Below are 21,541 nucleotides of genomic sequence, written 5' to 3'. Positions count from 1 at the left end.
TTAAGCAGTTATTAATCTTCTCTAACATTCTGTTTTTTCATAAATGCTAGTCAATGTTTTTAAATATTCTTTTTCTCTCTCAAATTAACATAATTTGGTAAAGGTTAAATAAAAGAACACATGTGATTGAAGCAAATTGTACCTATAATGGCTTGAGTTATCATTGGCCTAAATGCGATCAAGTTAATGGTTCATTAAAATTGTCTAAATTCACATGAAACACTGACATGTAATCTTCTATTGCAAAATTAGATTTAAGAAACATTATTCAATGCCCACCCACTTTCAATTATAATTTTCATAATACTTACACCAATAAAAAATGAGTTTGGATATGACCTTGTTAGATGCAGACTTTCAAATACAAATCGGGCGTTAGTTCACAATGAAGTAGAATAAATTCTCCTGTATTACCTAGTTCATTAGATAAATATATTCATAAGTAAATTCTTTTTTAAATAAAAATTAAAAATAATTATTTTTAATTATTTTTAATTTTCACTAACGATAGAGTGGATTGTCGTACAACATCTCCCCGTAGTGAATAATGTTAATTAAATTATTTCTCGTTCTATTCTTTCTTAAAATCTTTACGCGAGAGGATTTCACGTAGAGTAGACTTGATCAGTTCTGACCTAGGCAAAAAAATGAATCCATGAATATCACGGGACGTCTCAGTTCCTGACAACGGAATGACAATTTTGTAAATATTCCTACCATCAACAAGTAAGGGCGTCGTGGTCTTTATTTTCTTTAATTTTCTCGCCGGGTGTCGTCCCCGTTAAATAAGCTACACAAAGGAATCAGCCGAAGGGAAAAGTGGGAAATGAATTCACTCTCCCTTCTGGGTCTAATGTTATTTTCTCTTCAAACAGTTTTTAATTGAAATGACTTGAAACCATCCCTAACCTCCACTTTTGCCTGCTAAAACTCCAACGCTGTGATAAAACTGATTCTTATGGATAGCCAAGCCGCTGTGATAAATAGCAGCTATTTCAATATATTTAAGAATTTTTACATATAAATGTATTGCAAAAAAATTATAATTCAAATACTACAACACTAATGAGCTTCCCGGTGAAATCTACCTGAAACTAGGAGAGAAATTTTTTTGACCGATCTCTTGCTGGTGAAATTGCTGCCTGCTCTCTTCTTTATCAGGCGTACAAGGTAGCAAGCTTATGGGATAATCCATCAGCAACTTCATCAGTGTTCTCGGGAATTGGATCTTCCTGCACAATTAGCAAGTGGAGAAACGGCTGATCAGATTAATCAAAACCTACGGGATCCTCATCAAAGCTGAACAGCTTCATATTCAACGTGGTTGCATCCTAGTTAAATATCCTGGACATGAAATACTAAAATAGTTTACTTTTTTCCCTGGAAAGTGAAATTTTTAGCCTGCAACAAGTGATTGAAAATTTCACTTCACGTACCCTTAAACTCGAGAAATTTGAATACCTTGAGGACAAAATAGCAAACTAACCTCTGAATCTGTTCTTCCCTTGACTACCACACACTTGGACCCACTGATGCTTGCATTCTTTAACAAGCTACGGGCACTATAATTTGACTTATTAACACCATTTTGTACATATGAAGCCTGTTCAGATCCCTCTCCCTGCTGCTTTGTAGGGCTTTGCTTGGTTGTTCGAGCAACAGATTCTGTTGCTCTCTTTTCACTGTTGTTGTTCTGATTATTGTCATTCTCCTTAGGTGCACAGACACGCTCTCTGAAAAACAAAATAATGATGTACTTTTTCCTTTTCCAAATAATGGTACATCATGGTCATTCAAACTAAAATATTACCTAGGCAATGATGCATGCTGTCGTTGGAGAGGAGTGCTCCTTTCACCCTTACCATAGTGCTCCTCCAGATGAGCAAATTGTCTTTTGAACCGATCAACTCCACTGTTGATATAGATGTAAAAGCAACTTAATCACAAGTGCCCAGCTTTTCAAAACCAGGTGTTTATACACCCAAAAGAAAAAAAAACAAAACAAAACAGGCTTCCAAGCAGCCAAATCATCAAAAAATTGAGGTAAAGTCTGGGTCTGGATGCTCTACAAAATTTAACATATCATGCGGTATGTAAGAGTAACCAGAGTTACAATAAAATGCTAAACTTTGGCACTGCTTCCATGAGCTCTTCACAGCATCTCTACTCAACTTCCAACTGAACTATATCTTTTTAAGACTATTGCCTACAGAAAAGTTACAATTTTAGGCATCCTCAGGTCACCTATTTAATCATCATTGCTAACTTGAAGTTGAATACTCCTGGAACAATTTTTTTTATTATACCCGACAAGTGTCCTTTTGATACAGAGTAGATTGGTGACAATAAAAAAATTTACTGAACAAAAGTTTCAAGCATCAATTCAAAATTGCATGGATTTGATAGGCTTCCAGCTATATTGTAGAAGAAACTACTACAGCATCGGCCCAAAAGCTGCCACATTATAAAGAAAATCACTGGGGCTACTGAAGAAGAATGATACAGTGGGACTTAACAGAGCAGAAATAGACATTAAAAGAAAAGTGAAACACCATTCTTTTATTCAATCAAGACAGTGCCAAGCATCTGACCTTGGGTACATGAAACTAGTTTGATCAGCTCCATGAAGATACTCCTGCAGCATCTGGGGATGGTACTCCAAGATCTGTTTACTTTATAGGGAAAATCCATCATAAATAAAAAGTGATGCTACTGGAAGGCTTCTAGAATGACATTTTAAAACAAAAGTAAAGCTGTGAATACTACCTCTCGATATATTAACTCTCTCACATCATCTTTCATTAATTTCCTCCTCTCGAACTCAAACTCAAGCTTCGGGATGGGCAAAGTTGATGGTTCACGATCCACATTTGACAAACCACGGAAGTATGGATCAGATAGTGCCTGCAAGCACAGAATAAGAAGCATGTAATCAAGGGCAAATGAAATATCTAAATCTTTTGAAGTTTGAACAAACTGTCTCAATTAAAAAAGCCTAACCTCCTCAGCCGTTGGTCGATCTTTGGGATCAAATGCCAGCAATCGTTCAAGTAAATGAAGAGCCAAAGGATCCACATCTGGAAACTTTTGTGAGAAGGGAACTGGTGGCTTTTTCCGCATACTACTCAAATATCTCCTAGCCTTCTCATTACGAATCTAAAGAGGGAAAAGCAAACAACCACCCAAAAAATCTAATCATGCGAGTCAAAAGTACCATCTTCATTCATAAGCTTTTTCAGTTCTTGTTACATATTTGGATATCTTAAATTTCCTGGTTATTCAAACGCTATTGTTTATGATGACAAGAATGTTCAACCATGATAATAAATAAGGACATTTAAGAGAACAATTACCAACTGATTAAACAGATATACAACCTTGGCTAGGTATATTTAAATAGATGCAAATAGAATATGCTGTTGGAACTTGGAAGATAAGACCTTGCCCAGGTTAATGTCATGTTGAAGTTAAAGAGAGCACGAACCCTAGCAATAGACTCTGGTGGAGGAGTTCCTAGCAAGTCAGTCATGAGGTCCAATTGGTGCACCACATTCTTCCCAGGGAACAAAGGTTTTCCCGTAAGCATTTCAGCAAATATACATCCTATGCTCCAGATATCAATTGCAGGAGTGTACTGAAAAAACACAACATGACTTACACTATGTCAGGCATGCATCCATAAAAATTCATGTACAGAAGGGTTGTAAGCAAGTCATTTTTGTTTAGTTTTTCTGTTTCTTTATAAAACCATTTACCAAATAGACAGTATGGCAGGATCCAATATAAAGTAGAGAACCCATTAATGCGCTTCCCTTTCACTCCCAGATGGGAAGGGTGCCTTGCCACCTCCCTTTCTCCCAACATCCAGAAAGAGGGAAGGAAAAGGTTAACTCTCTCTTTTAAAAAAAAAAATCAAATATTAATTGAAAGGAAGCTTTGTCAGTTTGGTCTCAAATCCATGGGATGAGACTAATGATTTTTATGAATCTAAGGTGGTCAAATTAAAAAGAAAAATCCCAAGGGGGTGGGAGAGAGTAATTTGCAATAAGTGAGGAGGTTAGAGTAATTCCACATTTTTCAGGGAGGTAAGAGTCCTTTGTTTAATAATAAAGCAAACAGAAAAGAGAACACATGTTGAATTTCTCCTCTGCATAACTTGGAGAAAGAAATCATCTCAAAATTTCAAGCACAAGCATAATATCACTTAGTTGAGGACAACAAGATCTAAGGTACTGACCATTTCACTATCCTTTTTTACTGAAATGGCAAACAAGATTCACAAAGGGAGGATCAGCTGAGACAGCAAGTAAAATAGAGGATCAAAACCAAATTTTTAACAGATGATTTGATTATGTTAGAAATGGTTTAGTTTGAATGAACAACTCTGGACGAGAGAGCAAACTTTGCAAAGAAATTATATAAACAAACAAAATACAAGGTTTTAGGGCAGCAAAATATTCACTGGCACCTAAAAACACCCATTCAACAACAAAACAAGAGAAGAAAGCACTCCATGTAGATTACAAGTGAAAAAAAAAAAAGTATCAGTTCTCACTCTGGCACTAGAATTATCATAACTTAAGCAAGTTAAACAAAAACATCAATATGCATGTCATCATGTATAAAGAATTAAATTTGTATCATTCAGCTAAGCTTATGAAAAGAAGAAGAAAATAGGATTAATTTACAATTCAAGCAAGGCCTTTACTGAATAAAGTATTTATCTCACAGAGAACCCATAGAGCACTTAAATAATAAATTTTAACAATAAAATAGGTTATAATAGATAATGTTATTATTTGCATTTAGTTGTGCTATAAATCCAGATAGTAGCTAAAACTAAAACAAAATAAATAAAGAAACCATGTCATACAACTGACCTCAGAAAAGTATCAATCACTTACCTTGGAAAAAAAAGAGCCACAGAGTTCAGGAGCACGATACCACCTGGTCGCAACATAATCCTTCAAAAAGAAAAAAAACAAGTAAACATATGGCCAGTGAAATATGACAAAAATACAATTTAAAATGTGCATCACTGACTTGAAGCTCAAGTACCGCTTTTATTTTAGATACTAGGATCATAGACAAAGTTATATAGTGAAAGACATAGAAGAGAGAACGTACAGTCCAGAAAATGGCAGACGGGGCATCATTGAATGAAACACGGGCAAGCCCAAAATCGCAAATCTTCAGCTTGCAGTCAGCATTAGCAAGTATATTTTTAGGTTTCAAGTCCCGGTGAAAAACATTTGCTGGGAAAATACAAACAATAGAACCCCTTCAACTTTCAATTAGAACAGAATAGAAAAACGTTTAAATTACAGTAAACACAAATTATCAACCTGTATGAATGTACTTCAGAGCTCGAAGAAGCTGATATAAGAAAAACTGATAATGTTCAGGAGTCAGATCGTCATTTGCCTTAATTACTTGATGAAGATCAGATTCCATCAACTCGAATACCACATAGATATCTTTGAATTCTCTTCTAGATGGAGGCAGCATTATATGTTTTATTTCTACAATATCTGGATGACGAAGCAGCCGGAGTAGCTTGATCTCTCTTAGAATACGGGTGGCATCAGAAACATGCTCAAAAACATCATTTATCTTCTTAATTGCTACCTTTTCTCCATTATGGGTATCGATGGCAGCACCAACAACACCATAACTTCCCTTACCAATAACCTCCTGTATTTGGTATTGACTTGCCTCACCATATTCAGTGAAGAATTCTTTGTCAAGCATGTTCTGAGGATAACAGAGAGGAATGTTAGTAATCTCAAAATCAAAGGTATGATTGATGAAATTGCTGCAGCAAATACTCCCAACACCTTTGGGACATGGACAAGCAAATTTATCAAGAATCAAACTAAGCATATGACATTCATACAAACTACTTGCTGAACTTCACCTGAACCATACATGCTGACAATTGAAAAGCACCACCAAAAACTTTTTTGAATTTTCCATCTCTTTTAACATGTATGTGTAGAAAAACCCAATATTTTTTTTTCTTTTTGAAACTACTGAATGATTAAATTTTTTTATTTTTTTTTTAAATGACTGAATGAAAATTTTATCACAAAAGAATGAAAAACAATACAAAGGGAGAGGGGAGGGAGATCCTCAATCCTCAATGAATAGGGGATAAAAACCCCCAAGAATTACATGACTCTTTGAGACACTTTCTTTAGCTAGACTATCAGACATACAATTGACATATCTGAGAGTGTGTTGCCACTTGACATCTAACAAGGAACTAATGCTGAGAATTTCATCAAACATGTTAAGAAGCCTCCAAGGGGGGGAGGAATCTCTGAGGTGAAGTCCTCCCTATACATTTCTACTGTCTAGAACCTCAATTGAATACCAAATGGTATTGGATGCATATCAAGATCCAGATATTTTTTCCTATTAACTTTCTATCTATACTGACTGCAAACTAATGTAATTAAGGGTGGGGTGGCAGCATCGGCAATACATCTTGTATATCACCCGATAAGTGATGGATTCTGGAGATACTGCCACAATACACAAACGTTACATCTCTTTCCTAGTATTTTAATCCTTTTTAGCCCGAGACTGGACTCACAGTCCAATACAAGATCAACATCAATACGTCTTGCAACCGAGACGCCCACTCAGGGGGTATGCAATACAGCATTAGACCCCACATAGTTTTCTCCAAGATTCATGAAAATGTTCAACCTTAAAAACGCTTCTTCGGTGGTAACTTTCTTTTCTTCTTTCCGGATGCCGATATTGCTTCAAAGCGTCTATTAAAGTTTCAGAAGCGAAAAAACTGAAGACTATAACACAAGCAAATCGGAATAATTTTAAAAGTACTAGACCAGCAACCACATTGGGTTTATTTTCATTTGCGTCAAGTCACCAACTGTCACTCTTAAAACTCAAATCACTGAAAAGTTTCTGCCCTTAAATATTTGTAAACCTCCTGTGACCCAAAACATAAGGAACGGTCAATAAGGTTATATTGAGACATTGGATATTGTTCTATCTTCCCTTTAAAATCGAGTAACAATCCCAAAACCCAGTTTCTTACACGAGAGGAAGTAGTAAAAGAAAAAAAAATAATGGGAATTTTTTTATTTGATCACGTTTTAGCTTCCTAGAATAATCCTTGGCAAAGCTGTAGTATAGGTACAAAACAAGATAAATGGGAAAATGTCAAAACAGAATAGCAGCTTAGGAGAGTCACAAGAGCAACACACAGGTAAATTAATTTGAGGTAAACTCAAGAAGAAACTAAAAAAGAGGGCGGGCCTCACGTATTAACAGATACCTTTGCAAATGGTTTCCCTCTTCCTCTGTACCTGGACTTGTTTCCGGCTCTAAATCCAGACATTGATGGTTCAAATACATGGGGCTCGATGGACCAACCTCATGCATAAATTGAAATTTTTACAGTCTAGCAATTAAGGTATGTAGACCATAATTAATCACAGAGATCAGAACAGAAAACAGGTGAAAGATAAAGAGAGAGTACGGTTCACAATTATCAGATTTGTTTGTGAAACGCTCTTGGAAGAGAAAACATCAGCAATATGCCACTTTAACTGAGGCCAGTAAACATAACAACGAACCCCATAAATAAACAAACTGCCCACTGATGGGGTCCACCATCAGTTGGCCATGCCACATAAAGCCGAGCGAGATCTCTTTGCAATCAATGGAGGACATGGCTAGGAGTCAATTGTGAAACGTAGACAGTACTGTTTTTAGTATGATCATGCAGAACAATTTCGACAAGCTGATCATAGATGGTAGGTCGTACATGATCTACAAGCTGACTGACAAAAAGACAGAAATCAAGGAGCTGTTTTAGTGACGGCCAAACCCAACACGTATCAAATCGACAAATTGCTAGCGCCGGAAATCGAGAGTAGCTCGAACGAGAGAACCAAGGCATAAAGTAAAGTTTACAAATTGCAGGTCTACACGCAATAATCGATCGGCCTACATTGTAAGTGAGAAACACCACAGGCGAAGAATCTTTGAACAAAAAAAAAGACAAAAAAACTCTGCGAATCTGCTATGAAGATAGCATAAATCAAAAAGAGTGAAGCCTTGACCGAAACGATGAATTGAAGAAAAGGAAAAATGGAAAAAAATAAATACAATAAAGGAAAAAAGTTAACCCAGTAGCAATGAAGGAGGATGGAAAGTCAGACATCGTAAAAGACCTCGTCATCCCCGAAAATTGAAAACATCGAGAAAGAGTAGCATTTAATCAAACGCTAGCCAGCAAACAGAACCACAATCAAACAAATGCACGAGATGACGAAATTTTCATCGCTAACTAGACAGAATGCAGCAAAAAACAAACAAACAAACCAACCAACCAAAATCGAGAACCCGATCTCTTTCACTCTCGTAAATATAAGACCGAAGAACCAATGAAACTCCCCTAAACAAAAGAAAAATGAGAACGGTACCTTCTTGTGCGACTCGGCACCAGCCATCCGGGTTCTTTTGGGGACTCTAATAAACTTCAAACCAGAGATCTGAAAGTCTTCAGAGACGTGGAGATCGTTTTCGTTTTCGTTTTGGTCCTCGAGGAAGCCCTCAGTTCTGCTGGGATCGGCAGGCTGTTTTGCGCTATCCGTTAGGAACGAATGCGAGGGTTTAGTGGATCGGCGTTGAAACCAGCGACGAACGCCATCCACAAGAGCGCCTCCACCCATATGAAGCAGCAGCCACAGCCAGACGATCGCAGCAGCATTGCCCTCTGGCCCCTACCTTCGCGCTCTCCACGACATCCCTCCCTCCCTCAACGCCTCCTTTCAGTTTTCAAGATACGTCTCCGGAGAGCACGTAGCGACGACACGACAGAAAAAGTCGCAAATTCGCAATGTCTTCTCGACTTCGGTGGCTTTCTTCGTGGGAACTCTCTTTTGCAGATGGCTGCGTGACGCACTCATTATGGATGATGTACCCCACCATTGCCCCAGACACTCCTTCGCGTAAAATAACGGAAAACTTTTACTACCAGTAAACAATATTTTGAGAATTGAGAAGAATGAAGGCTAAGGATTTCAGAAAATTCCCCCCCAGGGCACTAAAAGGGCCTAAGAAAAACAAAGTTGCATCACCAAACTCTTATTTTTTTCTTAATTTTAAATTTTTTTACTACCATTAATATCGATTGTATAATTTTAAATATGTTAGATATTATTCAAACTGGACTATGCGTTGTCACAATTCAAACCCAACATTTGATCATGCTCCAGTTACCTTATAATATTTATAGTCAAAAAGTAAGATCATGATTAGATCCACGTAGAGGTCAATCATGTAACCTTAGCTGGGGGGACCTCCTTATAACTCGAGATAGATCGGGCCAGGTCGCCGGAATCCCAACGGACTTGATCTCTCGCAACTACAAAACGCGAAAGTAGAGTGGCCGTGAGTCGCCGTGACAGACGGCGACGTCCGCGTGAAAGACCCTCTCGGCAGTTAACCTCACGAGAAGTGATTTCCACAGGTTTGACCTACTCGTAAGCTCTGATCGGTGGCCGGAAACGGATTTCGGAAAAAAATCAGTTTTGACGATGCTGATCGAAGTGGATTGGGTTATTTCCTCGGATCGGCCTTGCGACACGTAAGATGGGAGATAACTCATGCGTTAAAGATTTTAAAGTTAAATAAATGGTTATAAAGAGTTTGGACATCAACACGTAGGGTTTTGCAGTAGACTCGTAATTAGATCGAGTTCCTTTCAACTTGCTGGATCTGACTCGATCAATCAGACTCGGAAGAAAATTCTAAATCTAAATTCACCAAAATCATTTGATTTATCTAAGGTGAAGGCATGTTTTTCCATCCTTTTTATGCCCAAGTCTTGGAATATCTACCTTTAAAATCTAAAAAATAAAACTTATTTATAATTATTTAAAATTTTAGGGGGGTTAGTCCAACAAAAAGTGACACAAATTACTCTTGTATTACTTAGTTTATTAAATTAAAGGGTTAGTATACAATAAATTACACTTCAAGTTCCTCCTTTCTCCTCTCCCTCTCGACCTTCGTCACTCAGCATAGGAGGTTGAGCTTCTGTCGCAGAGCCTCTCGGCCTCCCTCTCGATGTACCATCAGAGTGTCACTCCGTCGCCATAGTCTCCCGCCATCAAGGAAGTTGACGTGTGCTGTGAGGAAGACTATGGTTTAATTTTTCCTAAACTTAGGAAAAATTAAACCATCATAATAAGAATAATAATTTATGTTTTATATTTATAAAATAATTAATTTATTTATTTAATATATTCATTTTATAATTACTATGTTAAAATAGTGATTTGATAGTCATAATTAAAATATTTTTAAAATAAATTTTTGATAAATTGTTTTGGTTTAATTATCCCATTGCTCTAATTAATTAAACCAGTGGTTTTAAATTTTGTGACAATATATTATTAATTAATAATACATAAAAAGATATATTATGTTATTGATAAATTTATTTATTTATTTATTATATTATTTTTTTATTATTGTATTAAATTAGTGGTTTTAATGTTAAAACATATCTTATCTTATTAAAAAATAATTTATTTATTTATTATATTCGCTTATGTTATTTTATTATTTTATTTTTTTATAATAATTTATTATAATCACACATAATTATTTTATTAATTTATAATAAACTATAATCATTAATTAATATAATATAAATTATCATTAATTAGGATATTAATATATTATAATATTATACGTTAAATCAATTATAAGTGTAGTAACCATATTTATTTTGGTTAATTATCTATTTAGGTATATGTTATATTTAAGTATATTATAAAAAGTTACTCATTCTCTTGTTTATATCATACTTTTTATTTTGGGCACTAACACTGGAATCTGTTTTCCAATGCACTTGAACTCGTTTACACTCACCAAATGACGAGTTGAAGTTGAATCAATTCATTTAAGGGGGGGTTAGTCAACAAACTGGAAATTTGAAGTTCATCTTCATCTTATGCATCTACATGATCTTCAATCTTCGAAATGAGTGTTAGTGTGGACAAATTCATTTTTTAAATCTTCGAAATGACTTTTGAAATCTAAGATGAATTGAATTCTTCACTTAATTTCGAGTTCATTATGGACTAACCCCCCCTATTATGCAATTTTATTTGTAATCTGCCATATGAGGCAGAATACGACCAAAGTTAAATCAATCAGATTGTAACAACTCATAATTCAATAGTTAAGATTAGTAACGCTAATTTGGATGTTTAGCACTCGACAAAGTGAGGTAAACATGATCTCATCTTAGAAGATGTTCACATTGTCTAATCCTTTAATATAAGATTGTATGTCTTAATAACCGGCAGCTCAAAGCTGCTTAGATAATTTTATAATATGAATCTTCCAAGATGAATTTATTAATTCAGTAAAAACATGACACGTTTCCAAGGTTTGAACACTAATTTGATCTGATTACGATCTTAGCCGAAGCACGAGAATAACCATATTATCGTGTACTTTATCTTGAGTTGAATGTGGGCATAACATTGGTATTGAATGATATTTTCCTTTTTTTTTCTATTAACATCCCTCCATTTCGAATTAATTTCTTTACAACCCCTGTCGTTATTACGTATTACTCTTTCTTTTAATCATCTTAATTTAAAATGTTTAGTGTATCAAATTATAAAATTTGAAAAGGCATTTTGGTCTATTTTATGTTATAATGAGGAGTTAATAGTTAATTAATTTATTATGTTCAGGGAGTAATGATTAGTCTGATCAGATTAACTGGTACCGATTTGGATCCGGATGAAGGTGCTGAATCCGTCAAATCAGTCGTCGCACTCGTAGAGAGTGACACAGGACTGCTCACTTCCGGTCTTCTTCCATGTCGCCGAGCAAGAAGTCAGAGCATCCAGAAGAAAGTTCTGCGAAAGGATGAAGAAAGTTCTTGCAGTTAAACAACTCTCCACCTTAATCCATCTCAAGTGACGGGATATTGCGTACAACCTGATTTTCGCTCTTCGCATCATCTCCATCAAGACTTCAAAAGCTTCGAAGCTTTCTGTTGTGCCCAGGGTTTCACTTCCGTGTTATGAGCAGTAGAAGTTTGATGCCATGTTTTCAAAGATCTCCAACTTCCGGAATCGATTTCAGGTTTGACTTTCGTTTCTTTCAGTGCTTGACGAAATTAACATTCATAAATTTCATGTTCTCTCCCGTCGACTCATAAAAATCTGCTACAGAAGAAGAAATTTGATGAATTCATTAACGTTCTCGAACTCCATGCTGTTTTTAATTTGCATAGCCATGATTTAGATGTTTCGGATGCTCACTTGCTAGATTAACTCGAGCAGTGTTCTCTACCCTCTGTGGTAGTTTCTGCAGTATTCAGGAGCTGTTTGGAACAGGAAAAATCGCAAAATCAACGGACCTTTTCTTCATAATAGCTTAATTCGAATCAGGGTATCTTCTTTATCTAGTTATGAGCGGATTAATGAGAAAGTGGCAAAAAGAAAAATCTCCTTGAATTGATATCTCCCTCCTGTTTTAGTTGAGGTCGGAAAGATAATTAGCCGCTTAACGATGCCGATGAGTTTAGATTGATTTACTTTTCGTTTTGCGACCAGGAACAGAACAAGTCGTGGTTCACTTTGAGAAATCTACGTTGGATTTGAAATATGTTATTGAAATTGAAATTTTTGTTGATGCACTTTCAGAAACAAAAACACAATTCTTCCAGCCAAATTGGGTCTGACTCTCGAGGTGAAGAAGATAGATTAGACCTATCCTTCTTCTCATCGAAGTCACCGTTGTCTGGTCAATTCGCTGATGGCATCTCACCTGTAGCATCCGAAGCCTCTTCGAGAGATTCAAGCCTCCAATCTTCTGCAACATTTCCCACTTATGGTGATGCTTATCGATCTTCATCAGGTCAGGCCGACGAGATTGATGCTGGAAACCATGAACTCGTTCCTTACCAAGACGCCGAAGAACAATTTCTGGAAGAGCACGAAGGTTACTTTGCTCACTTGTGGATCGACAAAGTAAGAAAAGATCAGTACCCGAAGCTTGATTTGCAAAGAATTGTCTACTTGGATTATGCAACTGCTCCATTATATTCACGCTATCAGGTAATTAGCTCATTTCTGAAATACATGGAAGCGATGCAACAAGTAGCTTAAGTCCGTCCAAGTTCTCTTCTTCGATTTTCTAAGGTTTCTTTCAGGTGGAAAAGCACATGGAATTCCTTCTGCAAGAAGCTAAGCCTTGGGCTGGTCAGATATACACTACAAACAACTCGTCATCGCAGGACATGGATTACATCAACATTACTTCCAATCGCCTTCTCGAACTTTTCAATACTACCGAGAAAGACTATACTATAATCTTTACTCCTGATGTCGCATCAACTTACTGCCTGTTCTCCGAAATGCATCCATTTCACAAGGGTACGGTTCTTCTCATTAATGAAGATAACCACGAATACATTTACCATATATCACGCGCTGCACAGCGTTCTGGTTCGAAAATCCTATCTTCTCCCATCAGAGAGAGAGATTTCTGTATCCAAGACAGTGAGATGCATAGGCTACTTGTAAGGCGAGGGTGGTCTGGTTTCGGACGTGGGCTTCTGGTGTACCCTGCCCAATCGCACTTTTCCGGTGTGCGGCACTCGCTGAACTGGATCATAGAGGCACAGCAGAACGGATGGAAAGTGTGTCTGGATGTCTCAAATTGCGTACCCACCATCGAAATTGATCTTGCTTTGTATCAACCAGAGTTCGTTGTCGGTTCGCTGTTCCACATTCTTGGGTACCCATCAGGTGTCGGATTTTTGCTTGTGAAGAGGAGTTCGCATTCGGTCTGTCGGGAGAGGAAAACGAATCAGTTGATAATAGCTGAGGTTCCTGAGCAGGGGAGAGCTGTTCGAACAGTAGGAGCAGGTGAAGGTTTATCAACTCAAACATTTGCAGCTCTGAGTTTTGGTTTAGAGCATCTTGAAACCCTTGGTACTGTATATATTCAGACAAGAGTCGACAGTTTGGTGTCTTGGTCGTTTGACACTCTCAAATCACTTCGACACAAGCTCGAACAGAAACCATTGCTGAAGGTAAGTTCGTTATGCCACCAAAAGAGAATCCCAATTTAAGAACGTTTTGAGCTGAAACTCGTTAATAAGTTTTCTTACGTGACAGATCTATGGATCTCCAGAAGCTAAACACAGAGGATCGATCCTGGCATTCGATGTTCTAGACTCGACGGGCAACGCATTATCAGCAGGTCTGGTTCGGAGATTGGCAGAAAAAAGCAACATCATTCTGGGTTTCGGCAGATTAAACAGCTCCAGCTTGGCTCTCCCTTCCAACAAGAAATTAGACGGAAAGATGATATCAAAAACTGTAGTTCGTGTTTCTCTGGGGCCTATGTCGACGTTCGAAGATGTGTACAGGCTTGCCCAGTTCTTGGCGTACTTCACGGATGAAGATTACACATCAGTGGAAGCAGTGGGATACGTTGAAGAGTACAAAGATGATTGTTGACTCAAAATATTAGGTTTTGGTTTAAAATTTTCTTAAATTACTTGTATATCTCTTCCGAAAGAATACGATTATCGAATCTGACGATTAAACCAGTTTATAGCTGGGTTCATTCGGAGTTGGCCTCTTGTATGACGCGGCCAATTTTCATGGTTCTTTGCTGATGCCGCCACTTCACGAAGCGCAAGAAATAAAAAAAATTAACAAAACTAATTCTTTAAGGTTATACGGTGCTTCCTGTATCCGTGGTCTAACCATATCCGTGGTCTAACCATTTGGGCAGTTTGCTTCGTTTTGAGTCCTAGACGTAGTAGGATGAATGAACCTGACCTCAACTGTCGAGGCCCATCTTTTTCTCTCCACGAGGCCTTGAGCCCTGCCATGTGGTCATAATTTTGTAAACCGAGGGGCAAAACAGTCATTTTATTCGACAAGAGTCTTATAAGTAATATGTGGCCCGTAGCATTTACATTATTATGTTGCAGTTCCTCGCATTCGAATGTGGCGGCAAAACATTTTCCCGGTAAGAAAAATAACGACCTGGATATCTCTTCAAAGGAGTACTTTCCCTTTAGATTCTAAGACTTGTGATCTTATTTTGCCTTACAGGCAAACCAGGATTGTGATCGGGATGTTTCAGGTGTATTTATTTTTTCTAAAATTAACCCTTTTGGGTTTTGGCAAAGTCTAAGAAATTATTTTTATGTGCTTTTATATTGATTTATTAATTTCTCTATATTAGTTTTATTGTTGTATTGATTTATTAATTTCTCTATATGGCGAAGATTTTGATCGTATTACATACGACAATGGGTGTTTGGAGAGTCTTGGATCTCTCTGTCAGAAAGAGGGAAAGGTAAACATTGCGAACATGTTTTATTTTGACACGCCTGCTTTAGTTTGTTTTCTTCACTGTTCCTGTAATTAATACTGAATCGTCTTCATAATTCATTGCCTTTGTCACAAATATTGATGTATTTCCTACTTTTGCAGGACTCTTTCTCAGCTGCATCGCAGCTCGAAATACTTGAAGGTACTCTTCAGACGACGTTTAGTAGAGCAAATATGTATTTTCCAATTACCAGTAGGTGTTGTGGTTCAGATATTTAGGTACCTCGGTGTCCTGTCTTATTTATGACCGCCTTTTTCTGCTTTAGGAAGAAGCAAAATTGTTAGTGCGACTTGTGAAGTGAATTGTGACGAGAGTGACACCTTGACTTCACCAGAGGCATGGACACGACCATTTTCTTCCATCTTGTTTACTTAAACCCATTAACAATGTTGAACTGACTACAATACGACGTTATGTTATGTTTAGATGGCAGAGGATTTCTTTTCTGGGGATGAAGTTGATGTAAAAAATTTTCATAATGCAAATGGTGGGTTCATTGAATGTGCGCGAAAAGAAGCTACTGGTGATCTTAACAGGGAATCACGTTTCAATGAGGTTGTATGGGTTCAATTCATTTCATTAAGTTATTCGTATTTTTTGTTTGCTCTGGGTGCTCACCATGGGAAACCAGAGATGAGTTAAAAAGTCTTTAAAGTTCTTTAATATCTGTTGTTAAATTTTATGCTTAAATATAAATTTGATAATTGGCAGTTCATTAAGCCATGTTGAACCGATAGAGGTATCTCATTTTGTTATTATTTGATATCTAATGCTGTTTTCAGTTCAAATGTCAACAAACCTCAAGAACAGAATCTCAGATTTCATATATTGTTGAGACTTTGCTTGGATACATACAAATGAGATTCAATGACCTAAACTTACTTGTATTCCAACAGTGAAGTTCTATTTCTGGTCATTTATTTTGATGATCGTCGTATTGTGTTGGCTATACTTACTACCTGAGCCCCCCCATCTTTTATGGATTCAACTTGCACTGTGTGGCTGCTTGCATCTAGTTTTTGATAAAAACAAGTGAACTCTGCTGGAATTTAGTTTTTCTTCTTTGGCGGTGGTTATTTTGATTACTTCATTAACTAGTTGGGTGACAAATCTTATGTTTGGGAATTATATTTGGGAATCATATTTGGAAAGATTGTGTTTGAACTTCATGGTGGTGTTTGTTGAGGACTTCTGAATAGTTATTTTCAGGTGAATAATTTACTTCTTTACATTTGTTCAAAACACCATATGCACTAACCTACCATTTTCTTAAGCAAGCTAAACACTGATTGTGTTTGTTATGCAGGGTTTGGGTAAGTCTGCACTGTCACATTCATCTTTCAGATCTCAGGGTGTCAAGCCACAAAAAGGACAACACTTCTATTCTAGCTTGGCTGAAGGTTCCACATGGTGTGGAATTTTGAAAGAGTCTGAAGATTTAGGTTGCTTAGAACGGTCTTCTTTTCATTCTGCAGCTCAGAGAGAACGAAAAGGTACTTCGAGCTTCTTTATGCACTTATTTTTTTGTTGTTGTTGGTTCTCTCCTGTGCTGCGTTTGTTTTCTTATCCCTAAATGTTTTAGGCAATGCCAATATGCGGTTTTTTTTTTTTATATTTAAGGGTGCATTCATTCCAAGTGAAGGCAAATTTGGGGACAAACTCAAGAGGATGTCAGATAACCCCCTCCTTATTAGAGATTGTCAGATAACCCCCTCCTTATTTAGAGTGTCAGAAAAGCTATCGGCTGATCCTAGAACATGATTCCAGGAAGTAACAACACTGCTAAATTAACAATTTTTTTAAAAAAGGGGACCAGTGCCTCTTGGGTGAGGGGTCCTTCTTCGTTTTGCACCCACTAATGATGACCTTTGAAACTCTTTTAACATGAAGAGGACCCTCGAACCTATCCTTAAAAATCTCCTGACCTTACCTGAGAGCCAGAAATTCAGTGGTTGTGGAATCAGAATTTCCCAGAGGACTGGAAAAGGAAGCAAGAGGGATTGGAGGTTGTTTCAGGTCAAGCAGCAGATGAGAAACTATTTATACTGGTGTTTTCTTTCTTCTTAAACATAATAATTTTTTATAATTTTTAACTTTTCAAAATTCATTTGTCTTGTGTGCTAAGCTGCAAGTGCATATGTCACTTCCATTATGTATAACTCCTCTGCTTTTGCTTGCTTTACATTTGCACACATTGATCTTTTGATGGACCGGGTCCTGATTCCTGAACTTGTTTTAAACATCGTTTATTAGGTTTAAAATCCATAATTTCTTGAAAATATATAAGGCTTAATAGCCATTATTCTCAGAAGAGGAAAGGTTTAACAGCCATTGGTGCATGAGCATGTCAAATTCTATAACATGTCTGCTTTAGAACTTAGTTCCTGTTGTTGCTGCATATGTGTACTACTCTGGCCTCTTTTCTTACAGGTCGTGGAGGCAAAACCAGACCCAGATTTTCTGTTTGCTTCCAATCTAAGGAAGGACCCTCCTGGCCACCCATTTGGAAAAACGGAAATGAAAATACAGAAGCTTTTGAGCATACAGTAGGAGGACTCTCTGTCTCGGACCCGCTGAAGGATCTTGCAGAAGTAAGCGAAAGGATGTCTGAGGCTCCTCAGGGTGTAGTGCATTCAATGGCAGAACTTCTGGAAGGGCTCCAGGAGAAGAATAGCCTATCAGAGGGAAATCTCGAAATGGTTTGCATGCTTCTATCTTTGGATGAGTAGAGAGTTTCTGCCGAAAGGTTTTAAATCAATCTTTAAGTGCAGTTATGTGTCACAGGTTGATTATACAAAGAAAAGAAGGCACCAAATTGCTGTGAAGAAACCCCTATCTGTGCTGGGTAATCGAATGCTGGACAATGAAGATCCTGTTGAGCCCATGGAGTCTGAAACATCCAGCGAGGATGAGGTTTTCTATCAAAGAATTGAGTCACTTTAATGCTATATGTGGTCATGTCTAAGAAATCAATGTGCCTTAGGGAGAACACTTTGCAGGTTGATGGTCGACTTCAGCTAAGACTGGGGGCTCCAAAAACCACAGAACAGACAATGGCTGATCGGTTCCAAAAGGCTTTCGATGCAGCAGAGGTGGATGACAAGAGATTTGACTTCCCAAACCATAAATATGTTGGGTCAGCTCGTGAATTTGTTTGTTAATATTCGTTTGAATCCATTTACATTTATATATATACCTAAAGCATTTTTTAAAGTAATTACCTGAAGCATTTGAGGTACTGTAGAACTGGACTTTATGGGAGGCTACAACAAGTACTGCAGAATGAAAAGGATAAGCATGTCGAATTTTTGAAGCAGTTGCAGGCAGGAGTACCTCCACTTGGTATGGAAATCATCGTAGTCTAAAAATGTCAAATAGCTTGAAAACTGTGAAAACTACAAAGATATTGAAATTATTAATTGAGAAGCAACAATTAATTAATCGAGGAAAGTTTGAGCAAAAATAAGAAAAGCAGAATGTCTGTTAAGGCAGAGAAGAAAATGATTATCTCAGGGTGCTCTTGGTAGAACCTACTGCTTAGCTTCTCATCTCTAACATTGCTGCAGATGTTAATAACCCGAGAATTTCCTCCAGGCTGGAAGTCCTGTGTCTTGCAATCTCTGTACAACAAGCATGCCCTGTTCAAATTGTTTTACTAAAATTTGATTATAAATTTACTTTCTCATGATTTCTTTTCTTGTTTCTTTCATAAAAACTTTATTCTGAAAATATCAGATCTTACTCTGCATATTAAAATTTCATGCTCCTGTTATTAACTGTTTTGGTCCCTTTTTCAGGTGATGCTGCTTGCATGGATGTGAAGATACTTTCACGATGCTTGGATGCAAAACTGACAGTTTGCAATTGCAAAACCATTAAGGTTAGTGTTTTTGTTCCTTGATAAGTGGTGTTTTTTATATTTTTATTCATTAAGTGATTTTTCAACCCTCCTAGTAAGCAGAATGCAAAATGTAAGGTTTGCCATTCTCAAATAAGTGGCACTTAATGGGCTTTTTGTACTCTGGATATTTGGAAGACCAATATACTACGTGTCACCTGATACAGATCAGATACAGTGCCAGTTTTTGGGTGCCTGGTATGTTATTAAATACCCTATTTGACAAAGTCTGACATTAAGTTATCCTGTTTTTCTGTTGGTGACCTGTACTTGGTGCGCACCCAAGTGGGAATAATGCTTCTTCGGGCTACAGCATCTGAATCTTGGTCAATGGGCCTTTGAAATATCCATCCACATGCTCTTTCATAACAAAAACAATCCTGTTCAATATGAGTAGCCAGAAGAATATTTGCCACCAGTGGACATGAGGACCTATTGAAGAAAGCTTATTTGGATTCTCTTTTGGCCCTCTGCCTGGATAAGCCACTTTCTTTCTAGTCAGCTGACTGAGTACCCCTGGCCTTTAGAGATCTTCTATGATCTTCCCTTCCTAAACCAAATTTGTCTGATTAAAATGGTCCCTCGCATTCCATAGGAACTGTATAAATGGCAAAAATGCACTAACTCTCTCCGGAAAGTATTGTGAGATGTTGCTCAACTCAATATAAGCTGATAGATAGATCTGAACAGGAAAATTTGCCAGGCTAAATCACTTTATTGTGGGAAACCACATGTCGAAAGGACCTAAAAATTACAATTGATTAACATGACCTATTGATCTTTAAATTTCCACTGGTAGATTGGATATGTTATATTCCTATTATGCATGTTTTATGTTTGTAGGATACTTGGAACAAGTAAATTGTCTGTCCAATCAAGCATTCTTTAATTTCTCCTCGTGTACTTCAGTGGATGACAAAAGTGCATTTTGTGTTTACCTGGTGCAGGGTTCTCAGTTTACTCAAGGCTCCAGGGATTTAGTTGATGATGAAGGAAGCAGGAAAATTACTATTATTTTCAGTTTGAGGATATGCAACAATGTTGAACTTGAAGTGGGAAATTTTGTCCGTATTCACCCTCCATGGTAAGAGATTATGATTGGCACATATCATGAATGCTTGCGAGAACTCCTTTTCGCATTTTATTGGGAGAAGGGTAACATCTGTTCTCATGGTTCCTGCATCAGATTAAATCTTTGCATCTTTACGATTTCAATAAATAGTTATTATAGAGCTGAAGTTAGTATACCAATCTCAAGTGTGCCAGTCTTCTTCATCCTCTAATATTCTGAAGCAGAAAAACTAAAACGAGTGAGAATGGATCTTCAAAATTGATTATACTAGCATATATTTCCTATTGAAGTTTGGATATATATCTAATTAGGGTGCTGATTGATGTAATCTACCCGAGGAAATTTGATGGAAAAAATAAGAAAGGAATAAAAAACTCTTTTTAAACCGTTTCATTTTTGGATAGGAAATTATGGAGCCCCTTCATGTGGTAATTGTTTTATTTATGGTTGACAGGAAAAAGGTGCAAGTCATGGAAAACAAAATTATTATTTTGTCTACATATTTCTCCCAGTTCGGAGCCATCAACTAGTTTACTGGACTTTTGGATGATTTGATGATGCTTTGAAGATGCCGGCTTTGATATTATAAAAGAAAGAGAGGTAGATGTTGGCATCGAATGTGTCAAATTTTGTTTAAGACCATTGACAAAGGATATGAAAAGTACACAGTGTTTTGTAGCGTATTGAGTTACGAATATTGCATTTCCATCGGCGTTGTTAGCATTCAAGGAATGTTGGGACAAAAGAGTGAAAAGTTCAGGTAGCATAGAACATGCATTATCCAGTTTATGTTTACTATCATTTAGAGAAGTTTATATGTGATCAGACAATTTAATGTTAATCCTTCCTTATAAGGTTAACTTCCCACAGGCAGGGGTGTGCATATGGTTGAAAATCCAAGATTCAGGTTTCAAATTTCACCATGCAAGTAGGAGATGGGGTGACATCTAGCCGAACCAAACTCAAACCTGAGTATGTTCAAGTTTAACTTGATTTGAATATTTAAAAAATAGAGCTTGAGCCTAATATTAGAATCCATGTAAGAAATTAGTATTCTATGTAGGGGTTGTATCGAACCGAACCAAACTCAAACCTGTATATGTTCGAGTTTAACTTAATTTAAATACTTCGAACTTGGACTC

The 21,541-nt window shown here is 37.0% G+C and overlaps 3 protein-coding genes across 4 annotated transcripts; 2 read left to right on the top strand and 1 right to left on the bottom strand.

Moving 5' to 3' along the window:
- Positions 1-977: 977 nt before the first annotated feature.
- Positions 978-8,880, bottom strand: LOC137942210 (mitogen-activated protein kinase 9-like). The gene is made up of 11 exons (XM_068787912.1): positions 8,463-8,880; positions 5,346-5,754; positions 5,128-5,255; positions 4,905-4,964; positions 3,485-3,634; positions 3,001-3,156; positions 2,767-2,904; positions 2,592-2,665; positions 1,811-1,912; positions 1,487-1,733; positions 978-1,232 (listed from the first exon to the last, which is right to left on the bottom strand). Exons 1-11 carry the CDS (start codon positions 8,709-8,711, stop codon positions 1,158-1,160), a joined length of 1,788 nt encoding a protein of 595 aa, XP_068644013.1. The 5' UTR covers positions 8,712-8,880; the 3' UTR covers positions 978-1,157.
- Positions 8,881-11,872: 2,992 nt separating this feature from the next.
- Positions 11,873-14,616, top strand: LOC137942117 (uncharacterized). Of its 2 annotated transcripts, none has more exons than XM_068787802.1 (4): positions 11,873-12,153; positions 12,717-13,130; positions 13,226-14,110; positions 14,196-14,616. In XM_068787802.1, exons 1-4 carry the CDS (start codon positions 12,115-12,117, stop codon positions 14,538-14,540), a joined length of 1,683 nt encoding a protein of 560 aa, XP_068643903.1. In that variant the 5' UTR covers positions 11,873-12,114; the 3' UTR covers positions 14,541-14,616. The 2 variants fall into 2 exon arrangements, with proteins under 2 accessions (XP_068643903.1, XP_068643904.1); XM_068787803.1 differs by having other exon boundaries at positions 14,212-14,337.
- A 417-nt stretch (positions 14,617-15,033) lies between these two features.
- Positions 15,034-21,240, top strand: LOC137942086 (uncharacterized). Its single transcript, XM_068787767.1, has 14 exons — positions 15,034-15,060; positions 15,147-15,177; positions 15,323-15,393; positions 15,531-15,570; positions 15,695-15,765; positions 15,856-15,984; positions 16,736-16,922; positions 17,860-18,128; positions 18,214-18,342; positions 18,429-18,565; positions 18,674-18,771; positions 19,227-19,309; positions 20,275-20,411; positions 20,854-21,240. Exons 1-14 carry the CDS (start codon positions 15,037-15,039, stop codon positions 20,927-20,929), a joined length of 1,482 nt encoding a protein of 493 aa, XP_068643868.1. The 5' UTR covers positions 15,034-15,036; the 3' UTR covers positions 20,930-21,240.
- The last annotated feature ends 301 nt before the right edge of the window (positions 21,241-21,541 follow it).

The sequence above is a fragment of the Aristolochia californica genome, unplaced genomic scaffold (assembly GCF_029961685.1).
Source record: "Aristolochia californica isolate CCGP_79_NKW_82.1479 unplaced genomic scaffold, dmAriCali1.0.hap1 SCAF_9, whole genome shotgun sequence".
NCBI classification, from domain to species: Eukaryota; Viridiplantae; Streptophyta; class Magnoliopsida; order Piperales; family Aristolochiaceae; genus Aristolochia; species Aristolochia californica.
The sequence above is the reverse complement of the archived record's forward strand: the minus strand, read 5'-3'. Positions and strand labels throughout refer to the sequence as shown.

What these genes read in the sequence shown, in the direction of transcription:
- LOC137942210 (XM_068787912.1), bottom strand. Translation starts at nt 8,711, where the DNA reads ATGGGTGGAGGCGCTCTTGTGGATGGCGTTCGTCGCTGGTTTCAACGC. An exon ending in GTGCCGAGTCGCACAAGAAG is followed by an intron (nt 5,755 to 8,462) that starts GTACCGTTCTCA and finishes TGTTATCCTCAG; the next exon opens with AACATGCTTGACAAAGAATT. An exon ending in GTGGCTCTTTTTTTTCCAAG is followed by an intron (nt 3,635 to 4,904) that starts GTAAGTGATTGA and finishes GTGTTTTTTCAG; the next exon opens with TACACTCCTGCAATTGATAT.
- LOC137942117 (XM_068787802.1), top strand. Translation starts at nt 12,115, where the DNA reads ATGTTTTCAAAGATCTCCAACTTCCGGAATCGATTTCAG. An exon ending in ACTTCCGGAATCGATTTCAG is followed by an intron (nt 12,154 to 12,716) that starts GTTTGACTTTCG and finishes ATGCACTTTCAG; the next exon opens with AAACAAAAACACAATTCTTC. An exon ending in AACAGAAACCATTGCTGAAG is followed by an intron (nt 14,111 to 14,195) that starts GTAAGTTCGTTA and finishes CTTACGTGACAG; the next exon opens with ATCTATGGATCTCCAGAAGC.
- LOC137942086 (XM_068787767.1), top strand. Translation starts at nt 15,037, where the DNA reads ATGTGGCGGCAAAACATTTTCCCG. An exon ending in TCTGTCAGAAAGAGGGAAAG is followed by an intron (nt 15,394 to 15,530) that starts GTAAACATTGCG and finishes CTACTTTTGCAG; the next exon opens with GACTCTTTCTCAGCTGCATC. An exon ending in CAGAGGGAAATCTCGAAATG is followed by an intron (nt 18,129 to 18,213) that starts GTTTGCATGCTT and finishes TATGTGTCACAG; the next exon opens with GTTGATTATACAAAGAAAAG.